Source organism: Dama dama, chromosome 3, assembly GCF_033118175.1.
Source record: "Dama dama isolate Ldn47 chromosome 3, ASM3311817v1, whole genome shotgun sequence".
NCBI classification, from domain to species: Eukaryota; Metazoa; Chordata; class Mammalia; order Artiodactyla; family Cervidae; genus Dama; species Dama dama.
In genome coordinates this window covers 65,647,642-65,675,120 of record NC_083683.1, presented here as the reverse complement: position 1 = coordinate 65,675,120, position 27,479 = coordinate 65,647,642, and the positions used below count along the sequence as shown (strand labels likewise).

The following is a 27,479-nucleotide window of genomic DNA, read 5'->3' as shown; positions in this document are numbered from 1 at the left end:
TGCTGGGAAAACTGGTCAACCACTTGTAAAAGAATGAAACTAGAATACTTTCTAACACCATACACAAAAATAAACTCAAAATGGATTAAAGATCTAAATGTAAGACCAGAAACTATAAAACTCCTAGAGGAAACATAGGCAAAACACTCTCCAACATAAATCACAGCAAGATTTTCTATGACCCACCTCCCAGAATATTGGAAATAAAAGCAAAAATAAACAAATGGGACCTAATGAAACTTAAAAGCTTTTGCACAACAAAGGAAACTATAAGCAAGGTGAAAAGACAGCCTTCAGAGTGGGAGAAAATAATAGCAAATGAAGAAACAAAGGTTTAATCTCAAAAATATACAAGCAACTCCTGCAGCTCAATTCCAGAAAAATAAATGACCCAATCAAAAAATGGGCCAAAGAACTAAACAGACATCTCTCCAAAGAAGACATATAGATGGCTAATAAACACATGAAAAGATGCTCAACATCACTCATTATCAAAGAAATGCAAATCAAAACCTCAATGAGGTACCATTACACGCCAGTCAGAATGGCTGCTATCCAAAAGTCTACAAGCAATAAATGCTGGAGAGGGTGTGGAGAAAAGGGAACCCTCTTACACTGTTGGTGGGAATGCAAACTAGTACAGCCACTATGGAGAACAGTGTGGAGATTCCTTAAAAAACTGGAAATAGAACTGCCATATGACCCAGCAATCCCACTTCTGGGCATACACACTGAGGAAACCAGATCTGAAAGAGACACGTGCACCCCAATGTTCATCACAGCACTGTTTATAATAGCCAGGACATGGAAGCAACCTAGATGCCCATCAGCAGATAAATGGATAAGAAAGCCGTGGTACATATACACAATGGAATCTTACTCAGCCATTAAAAAGAGTACATTTGAATCAGTTTTAATGAGATGGATAAAACTGGAGCCCATTATACAAAGTAAAGTAACCAGGAAGATAAACACCAATACAGTATACTAACACATATATATGGAATTTAGAAAGATGGTAATGATAACCCTATACACAAAACAGAAAAAGAGACACAGATGTACAGAACAGACTTTTGGACTCTGTGGGAGAAGGTGAGGGTGGGATGTTCTGAGAGAACAGCATTGAAACATGTATGTTATCAAGTGTGAAACAGATCGCCAGTCCAGGTTGGATGCATGAGACAAGTGCTCGGGGCTGGTGCACTGGGAAGACCCAGAGGGATGGGGTGGGGAGGGAGGTGGGAGGGGGGATCAGGGTGGGGAACACATGTAAATCCATGGCTGATTCATGTCAATGTACGGCAAAAACCACTACAATATTGTAAAGTAATTAGCTTCCAACTAATAAAAATAAACGGCAAAAAAAAAAAGAGAGAGAGAGATGTGGGTTTGATCCCTGGGTTGGGAAGATCCCCTGGAGAAGGAAATGGCAAGCCACCCCAGTATTCTTGCCTGGAGAATCCCATGGACAGGGGAGCCTAGCGGGCTACAGTCCATGGGGTTGCAAAGAGTCAGACATGACAGAAGCAACATGGCATGCATGAATATAGCCTTTAATGGTTTCCTCTGGCCAGGAAGACTTTTGGCAGTGATTCAGGGGTCCTAGTGTTGACCAGAATAGAGGGAGTGGGCATCCATCAACATCCAGGGGAACTGAGACGCTCTGTTGTTGAGATCCTCATCATGCAGAATTGCTATGAAGGCTAAAAGAGACAGCCGCAAATGGGAAATAGTATTTCCACCAAGCTGCTCTCACTTGAGATCCTGGGTGATACTAGGACACGCGCGTTGTCTCCTATTCCTGCTATTCACTGGAGATTTCCTTCTGGTGAGACTTCCTGTAGCTGGGTATATTTTAGATGTCAACCTCAACCTCAGTTAAGGACTCTGAAGGAATCAGTCCTGCTCACAGCTCTGCCACAAGGCTGGGCCTGGGTGGCTGACTGTGCCCATTGATGGCTCTGGAGTGGACACAGTCTACAGGCTGTGAAGGCAGTTGGGACCTGGTAGAAAAGGTGAGTTGGGCCATTGAGATTTCTCTCTGGTAATGTGAGGGAGTGAGAAACCGGGTGGCCTGATAGCAGAGACCTATGGAGCATGACTGGTCTTAGAGCTGCCTTGCCTCCAGAATCACCTTCTCCTCCATAAAGCCTGGCTCTTCAAAGGTTCTTGTGGACCCCATAAATATCTCTTCCGAGAGTAAGAAAATAAGCACCTCCTTCTGAGTCAGCACGAGTGGGTTTCTGTTTCTCTCAACAAAAAGAGCCTTCACTGCAAACATAGCAGCCACCCTTGGGAAGAACATGCAGATGGAGCTATGTCTAAACAGTCTGAGCATTTCCAGAGGCACTGTTTTAACAGTTAATTACACAGTATGCAAACACTGCTGGGTCCCAGCTCACCCCGCCCTGGCTCTCCTCCACTGCAGAAACTGCAGACCTTCCTCTCTCTCTCCCAGCCTCCTCTGTAGCTAGGGGAGGCCAGGTACCACAGTCTGGGCCAACGAGATGCAAGTGCACGTCTACTGGGACAGAGGGGCTGCTCCCCTTCCTCCTGCCTTTTATGAAAACGTTACGCTTGAACCTGCGTTACCATCTTGCAAACACGAAGGGAAAAAAGCCACAGAGATGTCACCCCTGGCACATCGGAGGTGCTGCACCAACACGAACAGCCACCAAATTCCAGCCTTCTTGGTATGTGAGAAAATACACCCATCAACTACTATTACTTAGAGTTTTCTATCACTTAGAAACAGTATCTTTTCTAAATGATATACCTTGAAATAGAACTTGATGTTGTTTCCTATATTATAAGAAAAATGATCTTTTAAACCAAAGATATGAAAACTTGTTTTTCAGTTAACTTTTAAACATCAACTGAATCATACCAGCTTTCCAGGCAATTAGAATCTAAGAGGGGATAAAATATGTATGTAAATCACCACACTATAAGCAGAAAGTGAAAACACTCTCCAGGTACCTGGAGTACGGGGAGGCGTGACTTCCTGTTGGGGGAGGGGAAAGCAGGAGAAGTATTTACATTAAATCCTAGAGATAAAAAGAGTCTGGATGTTTGGAGATGAGGGGGAAGGGCATTCTAGGCGGAAAGAATAGTTTGAGCAAATATGGAAAACTAAAGATCATATACCAAAAATAAGTTCATTTTGGCTAGTGTTAGGGGACCAAAGATCAGGTTTTTTTTTTCTAAGTTGGACCAAATGATAACAAGTCCTTATAATTTGTTATAATAAATTATAACAATGCCAAGTGAAGGAGTGTGGGCTTTATTCTCTGAGCCTTGGGGTGTTGTTGAAGGTTTCTGAGCAAACAGGTGTCAGAGCAGCTGTTTCGGAAAACTGCTCTGATGGCAGTACGTGGGCTGGACTGAGGAGGCAAGGGATGCCATAGGCTGTGCAGCCATCTGGGCAGGAGGCGATGGAGAAGGAACCAGGACGGCTGAAGTGAGAGCGGAGGGGAGAAGGGGGACAGCCGTGAGAGGCCATGCAGAAGCGCGTGGGACGTGAGCTGTCCACTCCCTGGATGTGGGGCGAGAGTCAGGGCAGGGGCAGAAAACGTGTTCTTGTACAAAGAGAAATAAAAGCCCTGGTGGTACCTCTGGAGCTGGAGACAAGAAGGGTTTGATGTAGATGTTGGAGTCATGCACCTTCAGGTCATGGTCCCCAAGTCCCCTGGTCACTCCAATGGTCGCCATCACACGGGCCTAGGGGTACAAGCAGAGGGCCGTCAGAAACACTGCCGCCAACAGGGAAGGCATGCCCGCCACGGTGTAGGTGCCACGGGCTGTGAGCGCCGCAGTCACGTTCCCATCCCCACTGCCCCTGGCCGTTAATTCTGTGCGTAGTTGTTTTCGAGGAAGAGCCCACCAAGGTTACTAACATACTTCAGGAGTGGCTTTTCTACCAATTACCTGCATTTGAATGGGCTGCTGCTGTCTCTTCGCAGACACTTGAGGGGATATGTCCAATAAACTCAATACAATACATCCATGATGTCTACAGCTACTGAAATCAATTCAAACCAAATCCAACAGGATCCGTCATCCATACATCCCCCATCGGTCCATCTGTCCACCCATCCACCATCCATCCATCCATCCATCCATCCATTACCCCTCCTCATCCATCCATCTGCTATACACCCATTCTTCAAGTATTTACTGAATACCAGCTATGTCTCTAGTTCTGTGATAAAAGATATAAAAATGTCAGAGGCAGATCCTGCCCTTCCACAGCTCATATATTTTACTTTATGGCTGGAGAAAATGTACCATTAGAAAGATACCATTAGACTATAACCTGTCCTGCTAACATCCTCACACAATTCCCTCTAGGCAGAAAGGAACAAGATGTCACTGTGCGACAACTCCACAGAGACCTCACGGCTGAGACCATGCCACCTGTAGCCTTCTCTGCATGGTTGTCCAAATACTTTAAGGAAGCAATACTATTGTACTAATGCCTATACTGTCAGCCTAATGATCTTCTGGGAGACCACAGATACGATTCACCCAGACATTTATTGAGCACCTACTATGTGCAGATACCATCCTGCGGGGGACACATGTCTATGGTCTTGTACCTACTATAAAGGAACTTGGTAAGGGAAAGACTCGAGGTACGTGTCTGATTAACAATATATAGAAATCGGCCGAGTGCTGAAAGACAAATAAACAATGGGTTATGTGAGTTCAGAGGAGGTAAAAATTCTACTAAGAAGGCTCCCTGGAGGAGGCGGGCGGCACTACATTTTTGTGCAGAAGGATGTCCAGCTCAGGTGAACACAGAGGAATGGAGTGAAAGTCACTCTGGGTTAACTGAAGCCCGTGGCTCTAACATACGGCTCATCAACACTACACCTGGTGTAGTGGCATGGTTCAAAGATCTATACTTGAATCCTTGCTCTGACGCTCTGGCAATAAGAGTAACCTAGAAATGCCACGCCTCAGCAGTATGTGAACCGTGAACTTCCAGATGTTCAAGCTGGATTTAGAAAAGGCAGAGGAACCAGCAATCAAATTTCCAACATCCTCTGGATCATCGAAAAAGCAAGTGAGTTCCAGAAAAACATCTATTTCTGGTTTATTGACTATGCCAAAGCCTTTGACTGTGTGGATCACAACAAACTGTGGAAAATTCTTAAAGAGATGGGAATACCAGTCCACCTGACCTGCCTCTTGAGAAATCTGTATGCAGGTCAGGAAGCAACAGTTAGAACAGGACACAGAACAACAGACTGGTTCCAAATCAAGAAAGGAGTACATCAAGGCTGTATATTGTCATCCTGATTATTTAACCTATATGCAGAGTACATCATGAGAAACGCTGGGCTGGAGGAAGCACAAGCTGGAATCAAGACTGCTGGGAGAAATATCAATAACCTCAGATATGCAGGTGACAACACCCTTATGGCAGAAAGTGAAGAGGAACTAAAAAGCCTCTTGATGAAAGTGAATGAGAGTGAAAAAGTTGGCTTAAAGCTCAACATTCAGAAAAATAAGATCATGGCATCTGGTCCCATAACTTCATGGCAAATACATAGGGATACAATGGAAACAGTGAGAAACTTTATTTTTGGAGGCTTCAAAATCAATGCAGATGGTGACTGCAGCTATGAAATTAAAAGACGCTTACTCCTTGGAAGGAAAGTTATGACCAACCTAGATAGTAACATTAAAAAGCAGAGATATTACTTTGCCAACAAAGGTCCGTCTAGTCAAGGCTATGGTTTTTCCAGTGGTCATGTATGGATGTGAGAATTGGTCTATAAAGAAAGTTGAGTGCTGAAGAATTGATGCTTTTGAACTGTGGTGTTGGAGAAGACTCTTGACAGTCCCTTGGACTGCAAGGAGATCCAACCAGTCCATCCTAAAGGAGATCAGTCCTGGGTGTTCGTTGGAAGGACTGATGCTGAAGCTGAAACTCCAGTACTTTGGCCACCTGATGCGAAGGGATGACTCATTGGAAAAGACCCTGATGCTGGGAGGGATTGAGGGCAGGCCTGGCGTGCTGCAGTCCATAGGGTCGCAAAGAGTAGGACACAACTGGGCAACTGAACTGAACTGAGAAATGCTAAGACGTGACGCTGTAACACATTACCATGGTCTTCATCCTACTTTCCCTCAAAAGGCTGTGAATTTGGAGCTGGATTCACATCAGAAGGTGGGCGGCTTTACATTTAAGTGGAAATGAAACCATAATGCATTTTTACAAGGCCAGACCCACAGTGGGTAAAATGCAGACAGAGGATGTGAGCCTCGGGACCTCTGGCCAGGTGCTGCTCAGCTGGGAGCTCCCTTCAAGCTGAGACACATTCACCTCTAAGTGTGGAAATTCTGAGTCCCTTATGACCCTTTTGCTTTCCTCCTTGCTGCAGTACCTTCTCAAGTTGGACAAAGCACAGGTGGGCATTTTAGTCCAAAGAAACCTGATATTTCTGCTAGTTTACAAGTCCCACACCAGTCCTTCAAAGCACTGGCAGAAATCAAATGAAATTTAACAGCAGTGAAAGTATTCTGAAACTTCTAGGGAGATGTGTGCAGAAAAGAAAGAGAGAACCCTGGGAAGGATTTAGACAGAACTGATGTGTTGCATTCTAAACCTTCTTAACAGGTCGTGGAGTCCTGGGACGGAGGGGCAAGCTACTTTGGTACAGGGTATGCCTGGAGCCAATTGGAGCCACGGTGGGTTTTAAATAGGTCAAGAGGTACAATGACTGAATTCACCAACTACATATCACAGAACTGTCAAGCCCTAACTTGCTGGAATGCTGGAGGAACATGATATCCTGGTGAATTGCACTTTTTGCTGAACTGGGAAAAACCTTTCTCCTTTAAATCTTACTGTGGGTCATCACAGAAGAACACATTTGTCCATTTTTCTGTTGTACCAAGGAGAGTAAGTCAACAAAGGTCCATATACTCAAAGCTACAGTTTTTCCAGTAGTCACATATGGATGTGAGAGTTGGACTATAAAAAAGACTGAGTGCCGAAGAATTGATGCTTTTGAACTGTGGTGTTGGAGAAGACTCTCGAGAGTCCCTTGGACAGCAAGGAAATCAAACCAGCCAATCCTAAAGGCAATCAATCCTGAATATTCATTGGAAGGACTGATGATGAAACTGAAGCTCCAATACTTTGGCCACCTGAATCAAAGAGCTGACTCACTGGAAAAAGCCCTGATGCTGGGAAAGATTGAAGGCAGGAGGAGAAGGGGATGACAGAGGATGGGACGGATGGATGGCATCATTGACTCAACAGACATGAGTTTAAGCGAGCTCCAGGAGATGGTGAAGGACAGGGAAGCCTGGCGTCCATGGAGTCGAAAAGAGTTGGACACGACTGAGCGACTGAACATCGGAGAGTATGGGGCTTCCCTGGTGGCTCAGATGGTAAAGAATCTGCCACAATATAGCAGACCTGGGTTTGTTTTCTGAGTCAGGAAGATCCCCTGGAGAAGGGAATGGCAACCCACTCCAGTATTCTTGCCTGGGAGATTCCATGGACAGAGGAGCCTGGTGGGCTACAGTCCATGGGATCGCAAAGAGTCAAACATGACTGAGTGACTAACACCTTCACTTTCTTTCAAGGAGAGTATACTGAACATAACTGAATAGCTTATTAAATACTTATGCATTTACTGATGACCTGCCATGAGCCAAGTACCAGGCTAGACGGGTACTAAGGATATGAAGGCAACAGGATGTGGTCCTGAGCTTCGCGGAACTCACTGGGGAGCAGCAAGGTAATACTGAGAATCTCAGCGCCATGAACACCAGAAAGTGTAGGTGCAGATCACTGGGCCGAGTGATGCTCACGATGGTGTCCACTGTACTCAGACACACAGAATCCTACCGGCAACACAGCCCCTCCCTGTCCAGACTCTCAACCAGGATGGCAAGGCAGAGGTGTCCGTCTAAGGAAAGGGGGACGTTGGTTTGACAAACGATGCATTTGTTGATCAAATATTCATGTTTCATTTCCCTCTGCGAAATGCCTCTCTCCTTCGAGCAAAATCACTGCTGAACCCAAACCTACTCCCGTGTGCTCTCTTTCATACCACACACACACACACACACACGCACATACACACTCACTCACTCAAACTCTGTCCACAAAGGCATCCTTCAGTTTTCTTATGAGTCACTTGTGCTGATAAAAGCTATCACATGCTGAAAAAATTTTCAGTTGAATATTCTTCTTAACGTGACCACATTTTTCTCTTCTAATTGGAACTCTCAGTGCTTAGTTGAAATGTATTCATGTTCCGAGGAAGAATGCAATGATTCAGAAGGTGTTTGTTCTTCCTGGGAAATGACTTCAAAGCTTTCTCATCTCCACCCCTGCACCCGTCTCCGGTCTCTGCTCAGAGACCACTCTAAGATCGACAGCCTTCCTTCGGCCCAACAATGTTAGAGTCTGACAGGGGCCTTGGAAGCTGGTGATGAATGGTCTTTGCTATCTCAGCCTGGGATCTGATCCACGTGATCCTATAGCTTATTGAGGTGAAACTCTGGATCGCCTTCTCATGGGGCAAGTGGGGAAGCTGGCGTGTACAGTCTGAGCATCCATGGTGGAAGGCAAGGGCACCAGAAGGAAGTGGAGGGCCACGGCTCGTACCAGCGTGACTGCCTGAGCGGTTTTAACCCTGCAGTCCCTGCTGCCTCGTCTGCCAGTTGGACGTCAGACAGCCAGCTCTGCCTGCCTCGTGGCTTGTCGTCAATGCACGGCGAGATGATGTATGTGAAAGTGGCCGTGTTTAAACACTGCAGAAAGTTATGCAGATGGATCGAGAAGGGGGATGTCATTTTCACAACACTGACGTTAGTCCCCCGTGCACACCACTTCCATTCCACAGCCCTGCCACTCCCTGGACCCTTAGGACAGGAGAGCTGAAGGAAGGTGGAGGTGATATTCTTTCAAGCTGTCAAGACTACAAAATCACAAGCTGCCAAGTGGAACACGCAGATTGCCAGGGGCTCCGTCGAGAGAGAGCCTGGTTCTCTCAGTCCAGGGAGGGCACGTGCCTACCTTCTTGCCTTCTCCATATATAAGGGGAAACTTCAAGTCATCATCCTCAATGGTTTTGTATGCCCTGTAGGAGGATAAACAACATTAAAAAAAACAGGTTTGCACTCAGTTAGTGACCTACTGCCCTGACACAGGATGCCAGGTAGTTTATTTTCCCTGAGCCTCCGTCCGCTCACCACATTGCCGATCTCTTTCTGTACGAAGCGTCAGCCTCCCTACAGAATTGTGTGCATGTGTGTACATATTTTAACGAACCAGAAAATACCAAGTCTTTATGTGCCTGAAGAGAGAGGAAATGAGCTGGCCTACTCACAGCCAGCGAGAAGGGGTGACAGGCTTCTGTCCTCAGCACGGAGTGTCCCTGCAGGACAGAACGGCCCCAGCCGGGGTGGCGGGGTTGTCGTTAATCTGAAACCGTGAGAGGCAGCGGTGCTCAGAGATGGAGCTGAGGGGGAGGGTGGTGAGCCTGCTCCCAGAGCCGGCTCTCACCGTTGGGGGTGGTTTATGCTGAAGCAGCCTGGTGCTGGGATGGCTGGAGAAGGAATATTTAGAGCCCGCCTGACCTCAGTGTGATATTCAAGGTTGGCAGAAAATCCTTTGTTTCACGATGGCTATGAGATGGCTATTGGACACACAGAAAGAAATCCTGTTTACGCTTCAGTGGTTTACGCCAGACATGGTGGTTCAGATGCCACCACTCACGCAAGCAGAGGCCAGCCAGGCTGTGGCGAGGCAGTGAACAAAGGCCATGTTTGAACCGTTTTGCTCACAAGGAACTTAAAAAACAAAGAAGCAAACAGGTATCCAGTCACTAGTTGTATAACCTGGGCGAGTAGCTCCATCTTTTTGGATCTCTGTTTTCTCGTGTGCAAAATGACGAAAACCACACAGGAGGTAAACAGCCTAGCACAGACCCTGGCACTTAGTAAGGACTCAATGAGTAGTAGCTGTCGCTAATATTTAGTAGATAATTAATACTTGGCATACAGTTCCCCTTTCTGCCTGATGGGGAGAGCGTTGCCTATTCACTTCCTCAGAGAAGTATCAGGAAGACTGAATAAAAGATGGGGTATTTTCTGCTAGGTTAGAAGCTAGAAGCAAGATGCTTTTCTAAACTAATGTCTCCTGAGTGCATGAAAAAAATTAATTTGTGACGTGTGCATGTACTAAGTCGCCTCAGTCATGTCCGACTCTTTGCGACACTATAGACGGTAACCTGCCAGGCCCCTCTGTCCATGGGATTCTCCAGGCAGGCATACTGGAGTGGGGTGCCATGCCCTGCTTCAGGGGATCTTTCCCTGACCCGGGGATCGCATCTGTGTCTCCTGTGGCTCCTGCATTGCAGGCAGATTCTTTACTGCTGAGTCACCTGGGAAGCTGGACAATTTGTAACATAACTCTTGATATATCTAGGCAGCTTGAGAGTGAATCTGACATCAAATTTATGGAGGTGCTTGATATACAAAAGAATGCAACTCAACTGAAAAAAAGCTCAACCCCAACGCTAAAGCCGGCACATCTTGCTTATCCGCAAGTTATTTGGTTAAGTTCTTTCCCATGGGGGTAGAGAAACAGTGAAGTTCTGGCACCAGATGTGCCTGGGCTTGAGTTTAGCACTGCTTTCTTACAGCCCTGGGCAAGTGGATAAGCCTCTCTCTGAACCTTAGTTTCCTCGTTAGTCAGGGAAGCCAAAAAGTGGGGCTCACTTGTGGACTTGTGGTAAGGATTAAAATGGGCTGATGAATGTGTCGAGCTTAGGAAGTATTTGGCACAGTGCCTGGCACATGCTGAGAGCTTGATAAAAGCTGGTTGCTGCTTCTGCAGTCAAGTGGGCCCAGAGGTATGCCATGAATTGAGTTTTCAAAACAGGAACCGTACTACTTCCTTCCCCCCAAATCTACCAAATTAACACAAAGTGGAAATAGGTACTTTGATATTTCTATACTCACACAAATGATTTAAGACACTGTGGTGTACGAGTCCCTTGAGGAACAAATACAGGTGTTACAGGACTACAGTCGGCTTGGGAATCCAATGAGTTTGTAGATCCGTGGTTCTCCATCTTGGCTGCAGAAGGAATCTCCTAGAGGGCTTTGAAAAGCCTGATGCTCAGGTCAGAGCAATGAAGTTTGAGCCTCTGCAGATCAGACCTAGGCACCAGGAATTTTTTAACAAGATTCCCAGGTGGTGCCAGTGTGCAGTCATGGTGGAGAACCACTATTGGAAACCAAGGTCATTAGTTAACACTCAAAATCAGTTGAGCAAATGATTATATGGCTCAAGGGAAAGGGAGGTAATGAGACTTGAGAAAGTCTGTGAAGTGGGCACAAGTGGGGCTTGGGAAGCACATGGAAAGTAGAAAGACACGTTCAGACCGAGAGGATGCAGTGGGGACAGTCCTCAGGGAGGGGCTGGGGCCTGGCAATCCAATCACAGGAGTCTGGAATTACAGAGAAGGCAGAGGGCAGCAGCTCTAGAATCAAGGACTGGAGGTTACTTAGAGCTCAGTGGAGACAGGCTGAGAACGCTCTTAACAAGCTTGAAAAGGCAGCAAGAAAACTGCCCTCTGACTGTGCCACAGGCCCAGGTGATGGAATTCTCCCAGGGCAGGAATCCCAGGAGAGGGAAGTCTGTTTCAGCACCACTCTGAAAGGCAAACACTCGTCCTGGGGTTCTTACCCCACAGAAGCAAGTCCCCCCAAGTTCTACTCTTATGGTTCAGCCTCTGCTTCTTTGTCTTTTTTTTTCCTTCCCGTTTAGGCCATCAGCAAGCTTCGAGGAATTCCCTAAGCTATACCATGGGTTCTCATCAGGAATCTGTTCTATGTGTGTGTGTGTCAGTCGTGTCCAGCTGTTTGCGACCCCATGGCCTACAGCCCTCCAGGCTCCTCTGTCCGTGGAATTCTCCAGGCAAGAATACCGGAGTGGATTGCCATTCCCTTCTCCAGGGACCGAGCCCAGGTCTCCCGCATTTCAGGCAGAGTCTTTACCATCTGAGCCACCGGGGAAGCCCATGGTGCAGACTAGAAGGCCACTGAGTTGGCTATACCCCAAATGCGGGAATCCTTGCTGCTGGATCCCTCATGCTGGTCCTGGCCTCTGTCATCAATGGGCTGCTGTGGACGGTCTTTGTCTAAGGAGCTGTACAGGGCCAACTCTGCAGTGCCACTGGGTAACAGCCCCAGGAAATTCTTTCCTAAATTGACCCAGTCACCCACTGGTGTGTTGGTCTGTCTTCTGGAAAAACATGAAAGGAATCTATAACCTCTCTTCTACTTAAGAGGTCTGCAAATATTTGAAGAGAGCTATCTCAAAGTTTCCTTTTTCCTGGTATCATCAACTGTCCTTCCCAGGACCTAAGGCACCATTGGTGACCACTCAAGTCACCATCCATTCAACCAACATTTATTAACTGAGCACTGATTCAAGGGCTTCCCGGGTGGTGCAGTGGTAAAGAATCCACCTACCGATGCAGGAGACGCAAGAGACATGGGTTCAATCCCTGGGTCTGGAAGATCCCTTGGAGGAGGAAATGACAACCCACTCCAGTATTCTTGCCTGAAAAAACCTGATGGGCAAAGGAGCCTGGTGGGCTACAGCTCATGGGGTTGCCAAGACTGAGCCCTGTATACTGGAGGAGCGGCCCGCTAGGAGCATTTCGGTTTGTCCTCTTCCTGTCATCGTCCTAAAAACACGGCACTCAGAACTGAAAACACTTGAGATATAGCCCACAAAGGAATGAAACGATCACTTCTTTGATTTAGACCATGCTCTCGTTTTTTTTGGCCACGTCACTCAGTATGCAGGATCTTAGTTCCCCGACCAGGGATCGAACCAGTGCCCCACAGCGGTCCAGGGGAAACACTGAGTCTTAACCACTGGACCACCAGAGACGCCCCTAGACCTTGCCCTTTTTTACATTGCTGTGGCTTACATTGGTGTTATGTGTCTGTGAACACATGCCTGTGTGGCTTAGGGTCATGTATTGAACCTCTGAGTAAAAACAAACAAAACCCAACCCCAGTTAGTCCACAAGAAAAAAGACCCAAGATTTTTCTGACTCATTGTCTTCCTTTAGTTTATACTTCTACAAAGAATATTTTACTCGGAACGGAAAACTCCTTTGCCCTTATTAGTTTTATCATGCTAATTTCAGTCCACTGTTCCAACCCACTGAGAGATGTCTGAACACATATCCTTTCATCCCCCAAAATCAGCTCTCTTTCTACGCTGCCATGCTGTGTGAAGTTGCCTCAGCTGTGTCCAACTCTGTGCAATCCGGTAAACTGTAGCCCACCAGGCTCTTCTGTCCGTGGGATTCTCCAGGCAAAAATACTGGGGTGGGTTGCCATGCCCTTCTCCAGGGGATCTTCCTGACCCAGGGATCGAACCTGCATGTCTTATGTCTAACGTGTATTGGCAGGCGGGTTCTTTACCACTAGCACCACCTGGGAAGCCCCCTTCTATGCTATATCACATTAAAGTTGATAACCAGCTCTGCCATCTTCATCCGGGTCACTGGGGAAAAAAAAAAAAAGCTAAGCAGGATCAAGCCATTTAGAGACCTTCCTCCAGGTCAAGCTAACCAGACAAAAAGGGTATCGACATTTCTTGAAGGCAAGTGTATGAAAGTAAGTACAATCTGAAAAATCATGTTCTTGGCTGGTGGAAACACACAGAAGACAGACTCAACAGTAGAGGGCAGATGATGAGAATATTCATGTTTAAGTGAGTGGGTGGTGGGGCTTCCCTTGTGATCCAGTGGCTAAGACTCCACGTTCCCAGTGCAGGGGGCTCGGGTTCGATCCCTGGTCAGGAAACTAGACCTCACAACAACAACAACAACAAAAATTCCCATGCTGCAACAAAGATGGAAGATCCCACGCGCCACAACTGAGACCCAGTGCGGCCAAATAAATAAATAAATATTTTTTAAAAGTGGTTTTAAAAAATTAGTGGGTGGTATGGCAGGGGGAGGCTGAAAACACTGACCCACTGAGACAATGTCCTCATGAATTTGGACTCTGGGTACAGCTCTCAGGCCGCCTATGAAACAGCTGAACTACTGTCCACACAGGGCTTCTCCATCTTGTCCAAAGACTAAGAGAAGAAACCATCAAATTTCTTACAAAGTCAAAATACATCCATGTACACTATTGCCATGATCGGCCATCCAGGAAAAGCCATCAAAAGGCTGAAAACTGCTAATTGAGTTGACTTACTAGTAAGTCCAGGTTGTTCCCCAGATCATACCACCTCCACTAGATACCAACCCTTCAAACTGGGCTTATTGTCAAGGCTAGAGAGAGGCACTGACTGCTCTCTCTCCAACCCAGCCCTTCCAGGTTCTCTCCCCACCCCTCCTGCTAACACACACTTCCCTCCTTCCGCTTTCCCAAGGACTGCAGTTCAGGTTCACACAAAGCTTACCTTCCCCTGCTGTTATTCTCAGCAACTGTACCTGTTTCGTTGGTACATCTGGAGTCCTGACTTTACAACTTGCACCTACTTTCTGTTGACGTTCACTACTCCTCAGGAGCACCTGGACCACGCCAAGAGCATCCTCTCCCCTGATGTCTGCACCCTAAGTCACCTCCGCTGAAACCTCCTTGCTGCCACTCTCCAGCCGGGCGCCCCTCAGCCCCCTCGGTCCCGCCCTTCTGACGACACTTGTTTCTGAATCCAGCTTCTACTTTTGGCAAATGTTTAAAATCTCTTTCTTGCTAACAGTCTAGACTTCCTCACCTTGATCTTCTGCAGCCCACCAGGCTCCTCTGTCCACGGGATTCTCCAGGCAAGAACACTGGAGTGCACTGCCATGCCCTCCTCCAAGGGATCTTCCCAATCCAGGGATCCAACCCACATCTCTTACATCTCCTCACACTGACAAGCGGGTTCCTGACCACTAGCGCCATCTGGGAAGCCCCTCTGATCCTCTACTAAGAAGGAAACACAGCCGGAGTTGAGTCCTTTGTTTATTCCCGTCATAGCATCTTCTTCCTGCAGCACTTAAGTTGCCTTGTTGGATCTCCCTGCAATAATCCAGGCAAGACAGGATGGTGCCATGGCAGCAGGGATGGCGGTGAAGGTGTTGAAAACTGTTCAGTTTTGTCCTTTACCTCTATTCTCAGAGCAACCAGAGTAATTATTTTGAAATGTCAGATAACGTCATTACCCTACTCAAACCCTCTGATGGCTTTCCCATCAAACTTGAAATAAAAGCCAAGTAATGAAACGACCTTCTTTAAAAATCACTCCCCACCCCCAAACTTCCCATTCCTCTCCTCTTTCTTTTTCTCCAGGGATCCCCTGCCTCCTAACATTTTAAGTATTTTGCTTCTTTCTTATTTTTCCTGCTGCTCCCCTGTGCACTTCCCTCCCCCACTTAAGTTCTATGAGGATGGAGATTTTTGTTTCTGGTACCTAAAAGACTTCTCAGCGTATCATGAGAGCCCAACAGATGTTTGATGAGGTGAGCAAATCGATGAATACTACTTAATCCTGGCAGTGGCTTTCCTCTGTCCTTATATGTTTTCTTGTTCTTTCTGTATTCACAAAGAAAGAGCAGCCAGTCTTGTTTCCCATGGCTTTCTGGGTCTCACTGGTGCTGGCTCCAGCCCATGCTCACCCCCATGCACATCCTCTGCTGCTCTGGTCTTGCCTGGCTGTGTCCTGCCCCTTGAAGTCAGCATTTTAGAAACATGCTCTGAACACGGGAACTCCAGAGATCACAGTCTCTGAACATCTGAACTCGAAGGATTCCCCGGGGCAGCCACATTCATGCCTTCTCACCCTTCTGATGAGTAGCAATTCTAGGACTCCTCCTGCATGAACATCTCGTGTCTCTATACCCGTCCTGTAATTTTTAGCAGAAAAACCTCTGCTTGTATTTTCAGGCTGGCTAAGAGGCCTATAAGCCAGTCTTCCACAACCATTTCTCTTTTTATCCACAGTCATTATGCCTCAGCTTAAAACTCTCCCGTGGCTTTCTATTATTTTAAAACATAACTTGGCGATGAGGCAGGCCCTCGGTGGTCTGATCTCTGACACTGCTCTGACATCTTCTATACTCTGCCATGTGCTTGGAACGCTAGCTCACTTGCTGTTTCTTTAATAGCAAAGGGCTTCCTCCTTTCCCCTTCCTGGGCTATTCTTCCTCCAGATGCTCTCAGAGCCAGCTCCCGTGCAGCCCTCAGAGTGCCTTGTCCGCGCACTCATCTGTAAGTGTGATGTCCACACCCCACACCCATCCCCCACCTCAGCCCCCACCCCCCACCGTCCCTGGTGGACCGCTTCCTGGCGCTTACACGGCACAATCTCAAACTCCCTTATTTGTTAATTTGTCTATATTCTGCCTCCCCCTCTGGAATGTGAGCTTCATGACGCCAGGGACTTTGCTTTATTCATAGTTACATCCTCATCTCGACAACCGTGAAGGCACAGTTGTGGATGTAAAGGAGATAGCAGCGACACGGGTGAACACATGAATGAAGGCTGCCGTCCCTGCTCAGCACACGCGCTTCCCTCCAAAGATCAGCTATAGACTCGGCTTCCCCATTTAACTTTCCTGAACAGTAAGCTCTTCTGGGGCTGAACTTCAGGGTTGCGTTCTATCAGTGATGCCGTGGATTTTCGTTTACTCCATTACATTAAAATTTTAGGTTCCCTTTTTATTTTAACTTTTAATTTTTTTTTTTTTTTTTTTGGCTGCGCTGGCTCTCTGCTGCTGTGCGTGGGCTCTCTCTAGCTGTGGCAAGTGGGGGCCGCTCTCTAGCTGCGGCGCACGGGTTTCTCATGACGGCGGCTTCTCTTGTTGCAGGACACGGGCCCTGCAGCATGGGGGCTCAGCAGTTGCAGCCCATGGGCTTAGTTGCCCTGTGGCATGTGGGATCTTTCTGGAGCAGGGATCGAACCATGTTCCCTTTTATCACCAATATATATCAGTAGACAGTCAGAAAGTTATTTTTAAAACGGCATTTATGACCCTCTTGCTTGTCACTTTCTCCTGATAATTCCTAGGCGCCACCTCCAGAGCAGAAGCATTTGTTACAGTGCTTCTCCAGGGTATGTGGTGTTCCCTGGACAATTTTTCTTCTTCCTTATTCACTCCGGCTAAATCTACTGGTGAAGGCAAGTCCCTCACTGAGGAAAGTTCTTGCTTATCTTTGCTGGATTCCTCCACTCCCAGCCTGAGCCCCCCCACTCTGACTTCGTAACCCACAGGCCAGGGACCTGAAGTTCACGCTTTGGCCCCACCCACACACATGACTTCCCACGATCTCCCTTCTCTCTTAAGTCATGACTTTTAACTAGAAAGAGGGAGAGAAAAACCACTTGTTGCCCTAAGTCTTCATTTCCTTCATGGGACTTCAAAGTCCCTGAAGAAGAATGTGACCCTTTCTGAGGGCTGGGACGGATCCTCTTCCTTCGGGGATGGCCTCATCTCCGCCATGCGCGCCGCGGCTCCGGTGACACATCAGTGAGTCACATTCTTCCACTCGCTGACCTCTGGACCCGGCCTTGGATGCCTCTCCTCCCCCGGGACGCTCTCTTCCTGGATTCCCTTCGCTTGGCAGAGCCGGCTGTGGGCGCCGAGTCAGAGGCTCTGGAGTCACCACCGCGTCCTCACGTGGACTTGCAGTGTGAACGAGGGCAAGTCCCGCAATCCCACTGCCTGTGCTTCCTGGGCTGCCTCTCTTCAGGGACGTTTGCAAGGATTACATGCAAATATGCCTGAAGGGGACGGCAGGGCGAATTGAAATGAACAGCATTGACATATATGGGCTTCCCCGGGGGCTCAGTGGTAAAGAATCCGCCTGCCAATGCAGGAGACGTGGGTTCCATCCCTGTGTCAGGAAGATCCGCTGGAGGAGGAAATGGCAGCCCACCTGCATAGTCTTGCCGGGAAAATCCCACGGGATGGCAAAGAGTTGGACACGGCTGAGCGCCTGAGCGTGAGCACTGACATGGATACACTAACACAGACAGCTAGTGGGAGGCTGCCGTGTGACCAGGGGGCTCAGCCCGGGGCTCTGCAATGCTGCAGACGGACGGGATGGGGGGGGGGGGCGGCGAAGGAGGGAGGCTCCAGAGGGAGGCTTATATGTTTACATACACCCGACTCACTGTGTTTACACCAGAAATCAATACAACATCGTAAAGCAATTATATTCTGATAAAAAACAAATAAATAATGCAAATATGTCCGGGAAAGTCCTTTGTGAAGAAGGATAAGGTGCTATCTAACTCTAAGTTGTAGCTATTATGGTCATAGGAGCTCCCTCACAGAGCACAGAGAACTGGTTCCCACAGGCAGGAAGAGAGCACATCCCCACAGGAAACCTGCTTCCAGCTGAGGCCCCCAAGACACCCCAGTTCACACTTTTTCTACTGCTGCTAACAATCCCAAGGGGGCCAGGGGGCACTAGTGCTGAAGAACCCGCCAGCCAATGCAGCAGACACAGTAGATACAGGTTCGATCCCTGGGTCAGGAAGATCCCCTGGAGAAGGGCATGGCAACCCACCCCAGTATTCTTGCCTGGAGAATCCCACGGACAGAGGAGCCTGGAGGGCTACAGTCCATGGGGTCACAAGGAGTCAGACACGACTAAAGTGACTTACCACGCATTAAGATACCAAAGCAGGAGGGACAGCACCTCTGCGACTTTATCCAGAAAGGTCCCATGGTTTCACCATACAGTGAAAACGCAGACTCAGAAGGGTATCTCAGAGCTAATCTAAAGAGCGTGCTTCAGGTTGGTCTGAAATAATCATAAATGGAGAACATCCCCCCCCTCAGCCAGAAGCTTAGCACTCTTCAAGGTAAGAGTTAAGAGCCCCAGGAACTCTCATTTTGCCCAGAGCAGGAACCAAGTCCTAGGCAGGCAAACCCACATCTCAGAGGGGCTGAACAAGTCTGGGTGGAGGATGGTAGTAGACAGAGGGTCTCAGGCCCTGGTCCCCATTTCTGTCTTCCCACACCCAAACCTCCACAGAAGCTTGAATCCCAGGAGGCCCAGGATGAAGCATCACCCAGGCCTGGCTGGTCAGGAACAGATACAGGGCCTGGAGCCCAACTGCTCCTCGTGGCTTTTAAGAGCTTGGCAGAACCCCAGTGAAGCAATTCACAGAATCTGCAAAGGCTCTCCCCCGACTCGCCTCTCTCCCCACCCATCCTCCCCAGACCTTCCTGGAAAAAGCGCAGCGGGATTGGCAATCACCTCATGCTTCATTTTTCCTACCAGCCATCTGTGTTTCCAAAGGAGTTGAGCCCCAAGCCGAACCGCAGGGCTCAGTGAGCCGCATCTTGCTCCCGGAGGTGGCCCTGTGGCAGGGGACCCACTCTCCCTCCTGGCTCCCTGAATTTCCTTTAAGGCAATACAAGATGTTGCTACTTTCTCATGTCCAGCTCTTTTATCTGTTTTTTTTTTTTTAATGTCTACTTTTAAGAGGCCCCTTTCACCGGTTTCAAAGATTCACAGTAAAGAAATTTCCCACGGCCAGAAAGAGAGAAAGAAATACTGTATATTGACACATCTGTATGGAATCCAGAAAAACGGTGCAGGCGAACCCATTTGCAGGGCAGGAACACAGGCACAGGGGTAGACAACAGCCTTGTGGACACTGGGTGAGGAGGACACGGTGGGATGAGTTGAGAGAGCAGCACTGACATATATTCACGACCATGCGTAACACAGAGAGCTAGTGGGAAGCTTCTCCCAGCACGGGGCGCTCAGCTCAGGGCTCTGTGATGGTCTACCGGGGCAGGACGGGGGTGGGGTGGGAGGCTCAAGAGGGAGGGGATGCATGTATACTCTCAGCGGATCCACGTCGTTGCACAGCAGAAACTAACACAACATCATAAAGCAATTATCCTCCAGTTAAAAAGAAAAAAAGAAAGTCCCCCTCAATTTCTTACATGTGTTTTGGATGATATCTTAATATGCAGGGAAAAATGTCCCTGCCCTGTCGGGGAGGATGAACGTGAGCCAAACGTAGTGAGGTCAGGATCAAGGCAGAGCCACGCAATAAGGCTGAGAGGTCGCACGTGGGGCCCCAGGGTGAGTTGCAAGAGGCTGAGAATCATCCTCTACGAGCAGGTAGGCTGGCGGTTAGGAGTATCCTTTTTAATGTTTCTAGGTAGAACCAACCTCTCTGCCACAGGCTCACCACGGTATAAGCAGTCTTTCCTTATTTGTAAAATCTGAGTTTTGAGGGATGCGGTCATATGTTGATGCCTTGAGTCCCTGGATTTCTGTGCTAGGAGTTGTTGTCAATGGGTATCTTGATTACATGATTTCCTGGGAAAGTCCCCCTGTGAGGCCAAGGCTCCACCAACAAATGCTCCTTTATTTTCTCCTTTTGGCCTCTGGGCTGTCGTTTAAATTAGCTGAAGCCGGCAGGCCCTAAGCCGTACGCAAGTTGATGTGCTGGTGCTGATACCGTGCAGCAGTCTGGAACCGGGAGCAAACAGCATGCTCGGATTTAAGAGTGTGATTAGTGTTTGGTGATATAATTGCAGAGAGCTGGCACATGCGTGCAGCCCAGCTTGGGTATGGCTGGCAGTGATGAGAGAAATGAATGAAAGGGGGAAGCTTCCGGCCCTCTCTGCAGGAGAACTCTTCCTGTAACGGGGTGCAAGCTCTCTTCCTGACACTGCAGTTGCCTCTGAGGAACCCCCACCCTCGCATCCATGAGTAGGAACCGCCACCCAGCAACCCACAGCCCTCGGGAAATGCCTGTCTCTCCTCTTCCTCCCAGCAGCACGCCTGAACCAGACCCCACCTAGAGTTCTGCAGGTGGTAACCATGCCTCTCTTGGCCTAAAGCATTCCTCTTCCTACCGTCAGTCCTATGGGTGATGGCAAGAGGTGACAGAGCTTGCTTTCGTATCACTGGTCCATGTTCCCTAGGAGTATACATTAGGTTAGAGCAGAGGTTTCACACTTTATGACTTAAAAGACCCCTATCGATCTTATTAACCCAGTGTACACCCAAATGGGCTTCCCAGGTGGCCCTAGTGGTGAAGAATCTGCCTGCCTATGCAGGAGATGCCAGAGACACAAGTTTGATCCCTGGATTGGGAAGACCTCTGGAGAAGGGCGTGGCATCCCACTCCAGTATTCTTGCCTGGAAAATTTCATGGACAGAGGAGCCTGGGGGGCTATAGTCCACAGGGTTGCCTAGAGTCAGATGCTACTGAGCATGTACACACTCATGCTCAAAACACACCTCAGAAAAACAATATTTACCTTTGCCATGTGATATCCATTTTGATATTTTCTTTTCTCCGTATGCTACTTAATTTAAAATGCTCATCTCCATACTCAAATTGATTTCACAACCCCCCAAAAGGGTCCCCACTCACAGCTAGAAATGTGGATAGAATTTGGATGGTGGCTCCTAGTAGCGCAACACCAGGAGATCAGGTTTGGACCATAGGAGAGCAATGGATTCTACCTGATTCATTCGTGAATATTTACTGAGCATTTGCTAGGTACCAGCCACTTGCACAGGTGCTGGCATATGGAGTTAAATCAAATAAGGATCATCTCTTGACTCCTGGGCCCAAAGTGAGTGGTGGAAAAGGATTCATGTGGAAAAACATGCTTTGAATCAGCCTTTTGAAAATATAGTCAATCATGTACACACGCAAAACAGAACCAATCCTATTTCAGGATAAAACATTCTAGATGACTTTTAAGGAAATTTCAGATTTGGAACTTATCTCTGACTTGGTATCCACTTGGTGTGCATTAGCACTTGGCTAGGAGAGCTTCGTGTTCTAATCAATAACATTTAGATCTCCCCTAGGTATGAATCAGAGATTCTCGTTTTATAAGCACATGAATATGGAACGAATTCTGCTTCCTCAGGGACCACTCATTCTAAAACAAACATGAATTTCATTGACATTGGCCTTTAAGTTGTGTGAGACCAAGTCAGTACATACATTGACCCATATCCATGAATGGTGGGGGAGAAAACAGCAAATTGTTGGCTACAAAGAGGGTTTTCCTGCAGAGGCCGGTTCCTCCATGCTGGTCTGCAGTCATGCCTCATAAAGCTTCATGTAGATATTTATAAACCAGAGCGCCAGTCCTACCCTGGTCCCCGGGAGAAGCACTTACTCGGCCTCTAGCCCACGTGATGTCCTTGCAATACTTTCATTCCAGTGCCCTTGAACCGGCAACACCACACTGGCAGAGCATACACCTAATCAACAGTCACTTCAACACAAAAGTATCTCTCCCCACCCCCAAATGTTCCGGTGAATTAGGTGCTGATCCTGTGGGTTACTATACTCTCTGGGATCCTCTGCTAACTCTCACATTGCTTGAGTCCCCGAGTAAGAAGCACAGGCCTGGGGCTATGGCTGCTAGCATTACTCGGGGGGCAGGGGGTACGTGTTACTAGGGGGAAGTGATGTGTGTGGGGGAACATAGCATTCTTGGCTCTTGAAATCAGAATAGCCCTGCTGCTTTTTATTAACCAATAGTGGCTCAGACAGTAAAGAATCTGCCTGCAACGCAGGAGATCTGAGTTCGATCCCTGTGTGGGGAAGATCTCCTGGAGAAGGGAATGGTTACCCACTCCAGTATTCTTGCCTGGAAAATCCCACGGACAGATGAGCCTGGAGAGCTATAGTCTATAGGGTCACAAAGAGTCAGACATGACTGAGCAACTAATACTTTCACTACTACTTCAGATGATGGACCTCAAAGGCAGCTACTGTTAAAGCTTTAGCCATCACCTTACCCCAAACACCTACAGAATTCTAATAAACCCAGCATTTATTGCACACTCACTTCACTCTACTTTGGGCTTCGCTCATAGCTCAGTTGGTAAAGAATCTGCCTGTAGTGCAGGAGACCTGGGTTCGATCCCTGGGTCAGGAAGATCCCCTGGAGAAGGAAATGGAAACTCACCCCAGTATTCTTGCCTGGAGAATCCCACGGCAGAGGAGCCTGGCGGGCTACAGTCCGTACATCACAAGAATTGGACACGACTTAGTGACTAAACTACCACCACTTCGCTCTGAGCACTTTTTAAAGCACTTATTTACTTTTGGCCACACTGCACAATGGAGGATCATAATTCCTTGGCCAGGGATCGAATCCATGGTCTCTGCAGTGGAAGCGTGGAGTCTTAACCACTGGACCATCAAGGAAGTCCCAGCACTCATATTTTTAAAACCCATATGATGCTTAGAACAAGCTTGTACGACAGCTATTAACCTTAAACCCATCACACAAGTAAGAAAACAGAGGTCACACCACTAGGAAACCACACGGGTTAAGCCAGATTGGCTGCAAAGTGCACTGTGCTCTCCATCACGGCTCTCTGCCCACCCCTGCAGTGCTGGGGATGCGGGTAAACACCATTAAATGGCATGGTGTGCAACAGGAATGTTTAATATGGCTAATCGTCATGCTCCGAGTATATCTTAACATTTTTTGAAGTCCAATCCCTTTCCAGGTTTTTATGGAAGGTGCATGGAGGTTTAAACATACCACCTTCTCAGGCTGCTCTTCCCTTGACAAAATGGAAAGATTCAAGGTTACTGCAGAATTAGCTGTAACCTGAGGTCTGGCTCTCAAGTTGTTCTGCTGATTGGAATTGAAAGACCTTAAATCTTTATACTTAAATGCCCAGTTTTTCCGAGAGTGAGGCAAGGCCACCCAGAAGGAGTAGGCAGATTTGCGGAGGGAGGACCACTTACTTAGGAAGAATAGGAGTGAAAACCCAGTAATTGAGATACCCTGACCTTACCCACCAGAGAAGGCAATAGCACTCCACTCCAGTACTCTTGCCTGGAAAATCCCATGGATGGAGGAGCCTGGTGGGCTGCAGTCCATGGGGTCGCGAAGAGTCGGACACGACTGAGCGACTTCACTTTCACTTTTCACTTTTATGCACTGGAGAAGGAAATGGCAACCCACTCCAGTGCTCTTGCCTGGAGAATCGCAGGGATGGGGTTGCACAGAGTCAGACACGACTGAAGTGACTTAGCAGCAGTAGCAGACCTCACCCACGTATTCATACCACGCCCAGGGCCTGGACCATGTCCAGGTTATGGGCACAAGTGTCAACAGGGAAAAAGAAAGGCTCCACTCAACTCTGACCCACTGTTGGCTTCGTCAGTCCTTATCTTTCCCAGCAGGTCCAACCACAGCCCCCTCCCAAGCACAGTCTTTGGTCCATGCAGCTGGGCAAGGAGGCTGCCGAGCAGCAGCAGGAGGACACACAGGAGAACTTGCTGGAGAGCCCAGTGCGCCCAGCGAGCCCAGCGCTGATCAGTCAGTCATTTCTGTGAGCCGCTGCTCATATCCACGGGGGTTTCCCTGACGGCGCACGTGGTGAAGGGCCTGCCTGCAATGCAGGAGACCCAGGCGTGATCGCTGGTTCAGGAAGATACCCTGGAGAGGGGAATGGTAACCCACTCCAGTATTCTTGTCTGGAGAATCCCGGGGACAGAGGAGCCTGGTGGGCTATAGCCTATGCAGTCGCGAAGAATCAGACACGACTGAGTGACTAACACTTTTATATATCCACGGTACAAATGTCTAGGGTTGCCCAAGGTCAATGTTTAAGGATATATAAGAATCTGGCTCAGACGGTAAAGTGTCTGTCTGCAATGCTGGAGACCCGGGTTCGATTCCTGGGTCAGGAAGATTCCCTGGAGAAGGAAATGGCAACCCACTCCAGTACTCTTTCCCGGAAAATCCCATGGACAGAGGAGCCTGGTAGGCTACAGTCCATGGGGTCGCAAAGAGTTGGACATGACTGAGCGACTTTACTTTGAGAGGTTAAAAAAAAAAAAAAATCCCAGATTCTAGGACCTCAGAGACTCTGGAATATTTTGACCACCCTAGGTGAAAAGCTTCACTGTGGGTAAACTCTCCTCTGCCAGTTTGGGTATGATTTATTCTACACTTGACTGTAAGCACCCTGGGGTCAGGGACTGCTTCAATCTTCTTTACTTCCCCAAAGCCCAGCACCACACCCAGTTTACTGAATGAGTAAGTAATGGTTACAACTCATCACTCCACATAGATGAAGCTTTGGTGCCTTGTCCTTTAAGCTACTGAGCACGATGCATAGCATTTGATTGACCCAGGATGACAGACAAGGCTGATTTATTCCCAGAGGAATCTGAACCTAGAACTGGCAGAGCCTCATTGCCTTTGCCAGAGTAACAAGGTGAAGGATAAAAAGTGGATGCGCTACCAGCATGCCTGGTTCTCACAGAGAGATGTGTTCAGCTCTTCAGTGAGGGACAGACACAGGACCTTGTCCTTGCTCTAAATAAGTCTTGGATTGATTTGTCCGAAGGTCAGAGGAACATGAAGATGGAGCAAGGTCTTTCAGGGCATGGAATGGTGGTCTTCTCACTCTTTTATGTGGATTCCTGGGGTAATCCCAGAATGCAGGGGTTTAAACCAGCTCCCCAGTCAACTCTGAAGCCATGGTGGATTAGCACCTTTATGGGATTGTCAGCTTGAAACCAGCAACACTGATTTCCTAGTCTGAAACTTGGTGGGCAGAGAGAGGGTGGCAAGGATAAGAAAAACTTCTCCTCTGGGAAGAGTGAAGTTTTATAACTTAAGGTCTGTAGGTTGGACATAGGACAATGTTTCCTTGGCAGGGTTGTAAAGTACCTGGAAATGTGTTGGAGTGTTACAGTACTCACTTCTCTGGAATTTCATTAAAAAACAGGATCTTATAAATAGGCTGAGGATTGAACTCTGTGTCCTAAATATACTGTCAGCTCTATATTTCTGTCCTACCGTCTGTCATTCTCATACTTTATACATGTGCAGAGCTCCAGAGAGTGGAAAGATAAAATTGTGATAGTTACTGCCATCCTTAGCACGGCATTCAAAGCTTCCCTAACTTACATTAGGCTTTTCAGGTGGCACTACTGGTAAAGAACCCGCTTGCCAATGCAGGAGACCCAAGAGACATTGGTTTGATTCCTTGGGTAGGGAAGATCCCCTGGAGGAGGGCACGACAACCCACTCTAGTATCCTTGCCTGGAGAATCCCATGGGCCGACAAGCCTCGTGGGCTGCAGTCCATAGGGTCGCAAAGAGTCGGACATGACTGAGCCACTCAGCATGCATGCACCATCGGGAACATTATCTAGCTGACGTGTACCAGTAAGTGTGCACAGAGGTTGAAAACACTGATGTTCCCCGGTGCTGGCTTGCAAATAATGACTGTAACAAGTCCACAACGACCCCCATTTGCTGGATTCTCCCCTGGAATCCCTATGACGTGGAATCCCTATGACGTGGTAAAGAGAGAATTAATGCCTGGCACAGCAAGAGGGCTTCTAGGACCCAGATGGAGCCTAGTCCTCCATGCTGACTGTCAAAATATTTTGAATATGACCTCCAGCTTCCACATTCCCAGGACACACAACTGACTTTCACGTCTCCGGGCTTCCACTTGAGCTACACACTCTGCTCAATGTATCCTCCTCTCAACCCTCTGAAACCTCTCCTGTTTCAGATCTTTGGTTCAAACACGACCTTCCCCACTGAGTCTTCCCCAATCCCAATCTCAGTTCCCCCAAACCACTGGTCCCTCTTCTATAGCCACAGGGCCTTTTTTCTTCAAAACCCCTTTTGAAAAGCCCTATATTTTGTCCTGTTTTAACTATTCATCCACACATTCCAACTGATCTACCTGTCTGACTCTTGAGATTTTAAAAATAGATTTATAGGGAAAATGGTATTGTTCGATCAATTTCTAGGAAGCTGGCCCCTGGGCTAGCTGACCACCTCTATGACATGAGCACTGTCTTAGCTGATAAGATCCTTCCTACGTGAGGACATGCATTGGCCCGGGAGGGGCTTGGAGACCCAGCTCCTGGGCTGTGGCTCAGAAGAACTGCAATGGTGTCTCAGGAAGGTCAGCACAGAGGCTGATGGAAAGTCCGTGGATGGATTTAAAGCAAACAAACAAAAAACACAAAAAACCCCCATGCATAAAACAATCACTACGCAGCAGCTTCCAGGGCCAGAGGGGCTTCCTAGCATCCTGAACTCTTCTCAGAGTCAAGCTGGCACAGTGGCTGTGGGACAGACCTGCCCCCATGGAAGTGGCCAGCACCCCTTCAATCTCCTGCTTCTCTAAACTACCTTCTTTTTTCCTTGCAGCTTCTAGCCTCTCGTTACCATTGAGAAACGAGCATCTCAACACACATTATTAGGCCGTATAATCCAGGGCAAGGATCAGATCTTGCTGACCCTTCCAGCTTCCATCGCATCTAATGATCATATTACCAGACACACACAGCACTTACTAAATGCCAGCTTCGCTCAATGCACTGACCAAGTCACACCACCCAATTGATAGGTTCTGCCATTAGCCCCCTGTACATGTGTGGAAACGGAGGAAGAGAGAGGCGGCGTGATTTGTCCC

General features: G+C 48.0%; 1 protein-coding gene across 1 annotated transcript in view; it reads right to left on the bottom strand.

Moving 5' to 3' along the window:
* The window catches only part of PPM1H (protein phosphatase, Mg2+/Mn2+ dependent 1H), a 293,567-nt gene that overhangs the window by 43,913 nt on the left and 222,175 nt on the right, over nucleotides 1-27,479 (bottom strand). Inside the window, exons 7-8 of the mRNA XM_061130918.1 lie at nucleotides 9,050-9,113; nucleotides 3,616-3,723 (exon numbers count right to left, since the gene is read on the bottom strand). Coding sequence (XP_060986901.1) covers nucleotides 3,616-3,723; nucleotides 9,050-9,113 — 172 coding nt within the window. The remainder of the gene's footprint in view (nucleotides 1-3,615; nucleotides 3,724-9,049; nucleotides 9,114-27,479) is intronic.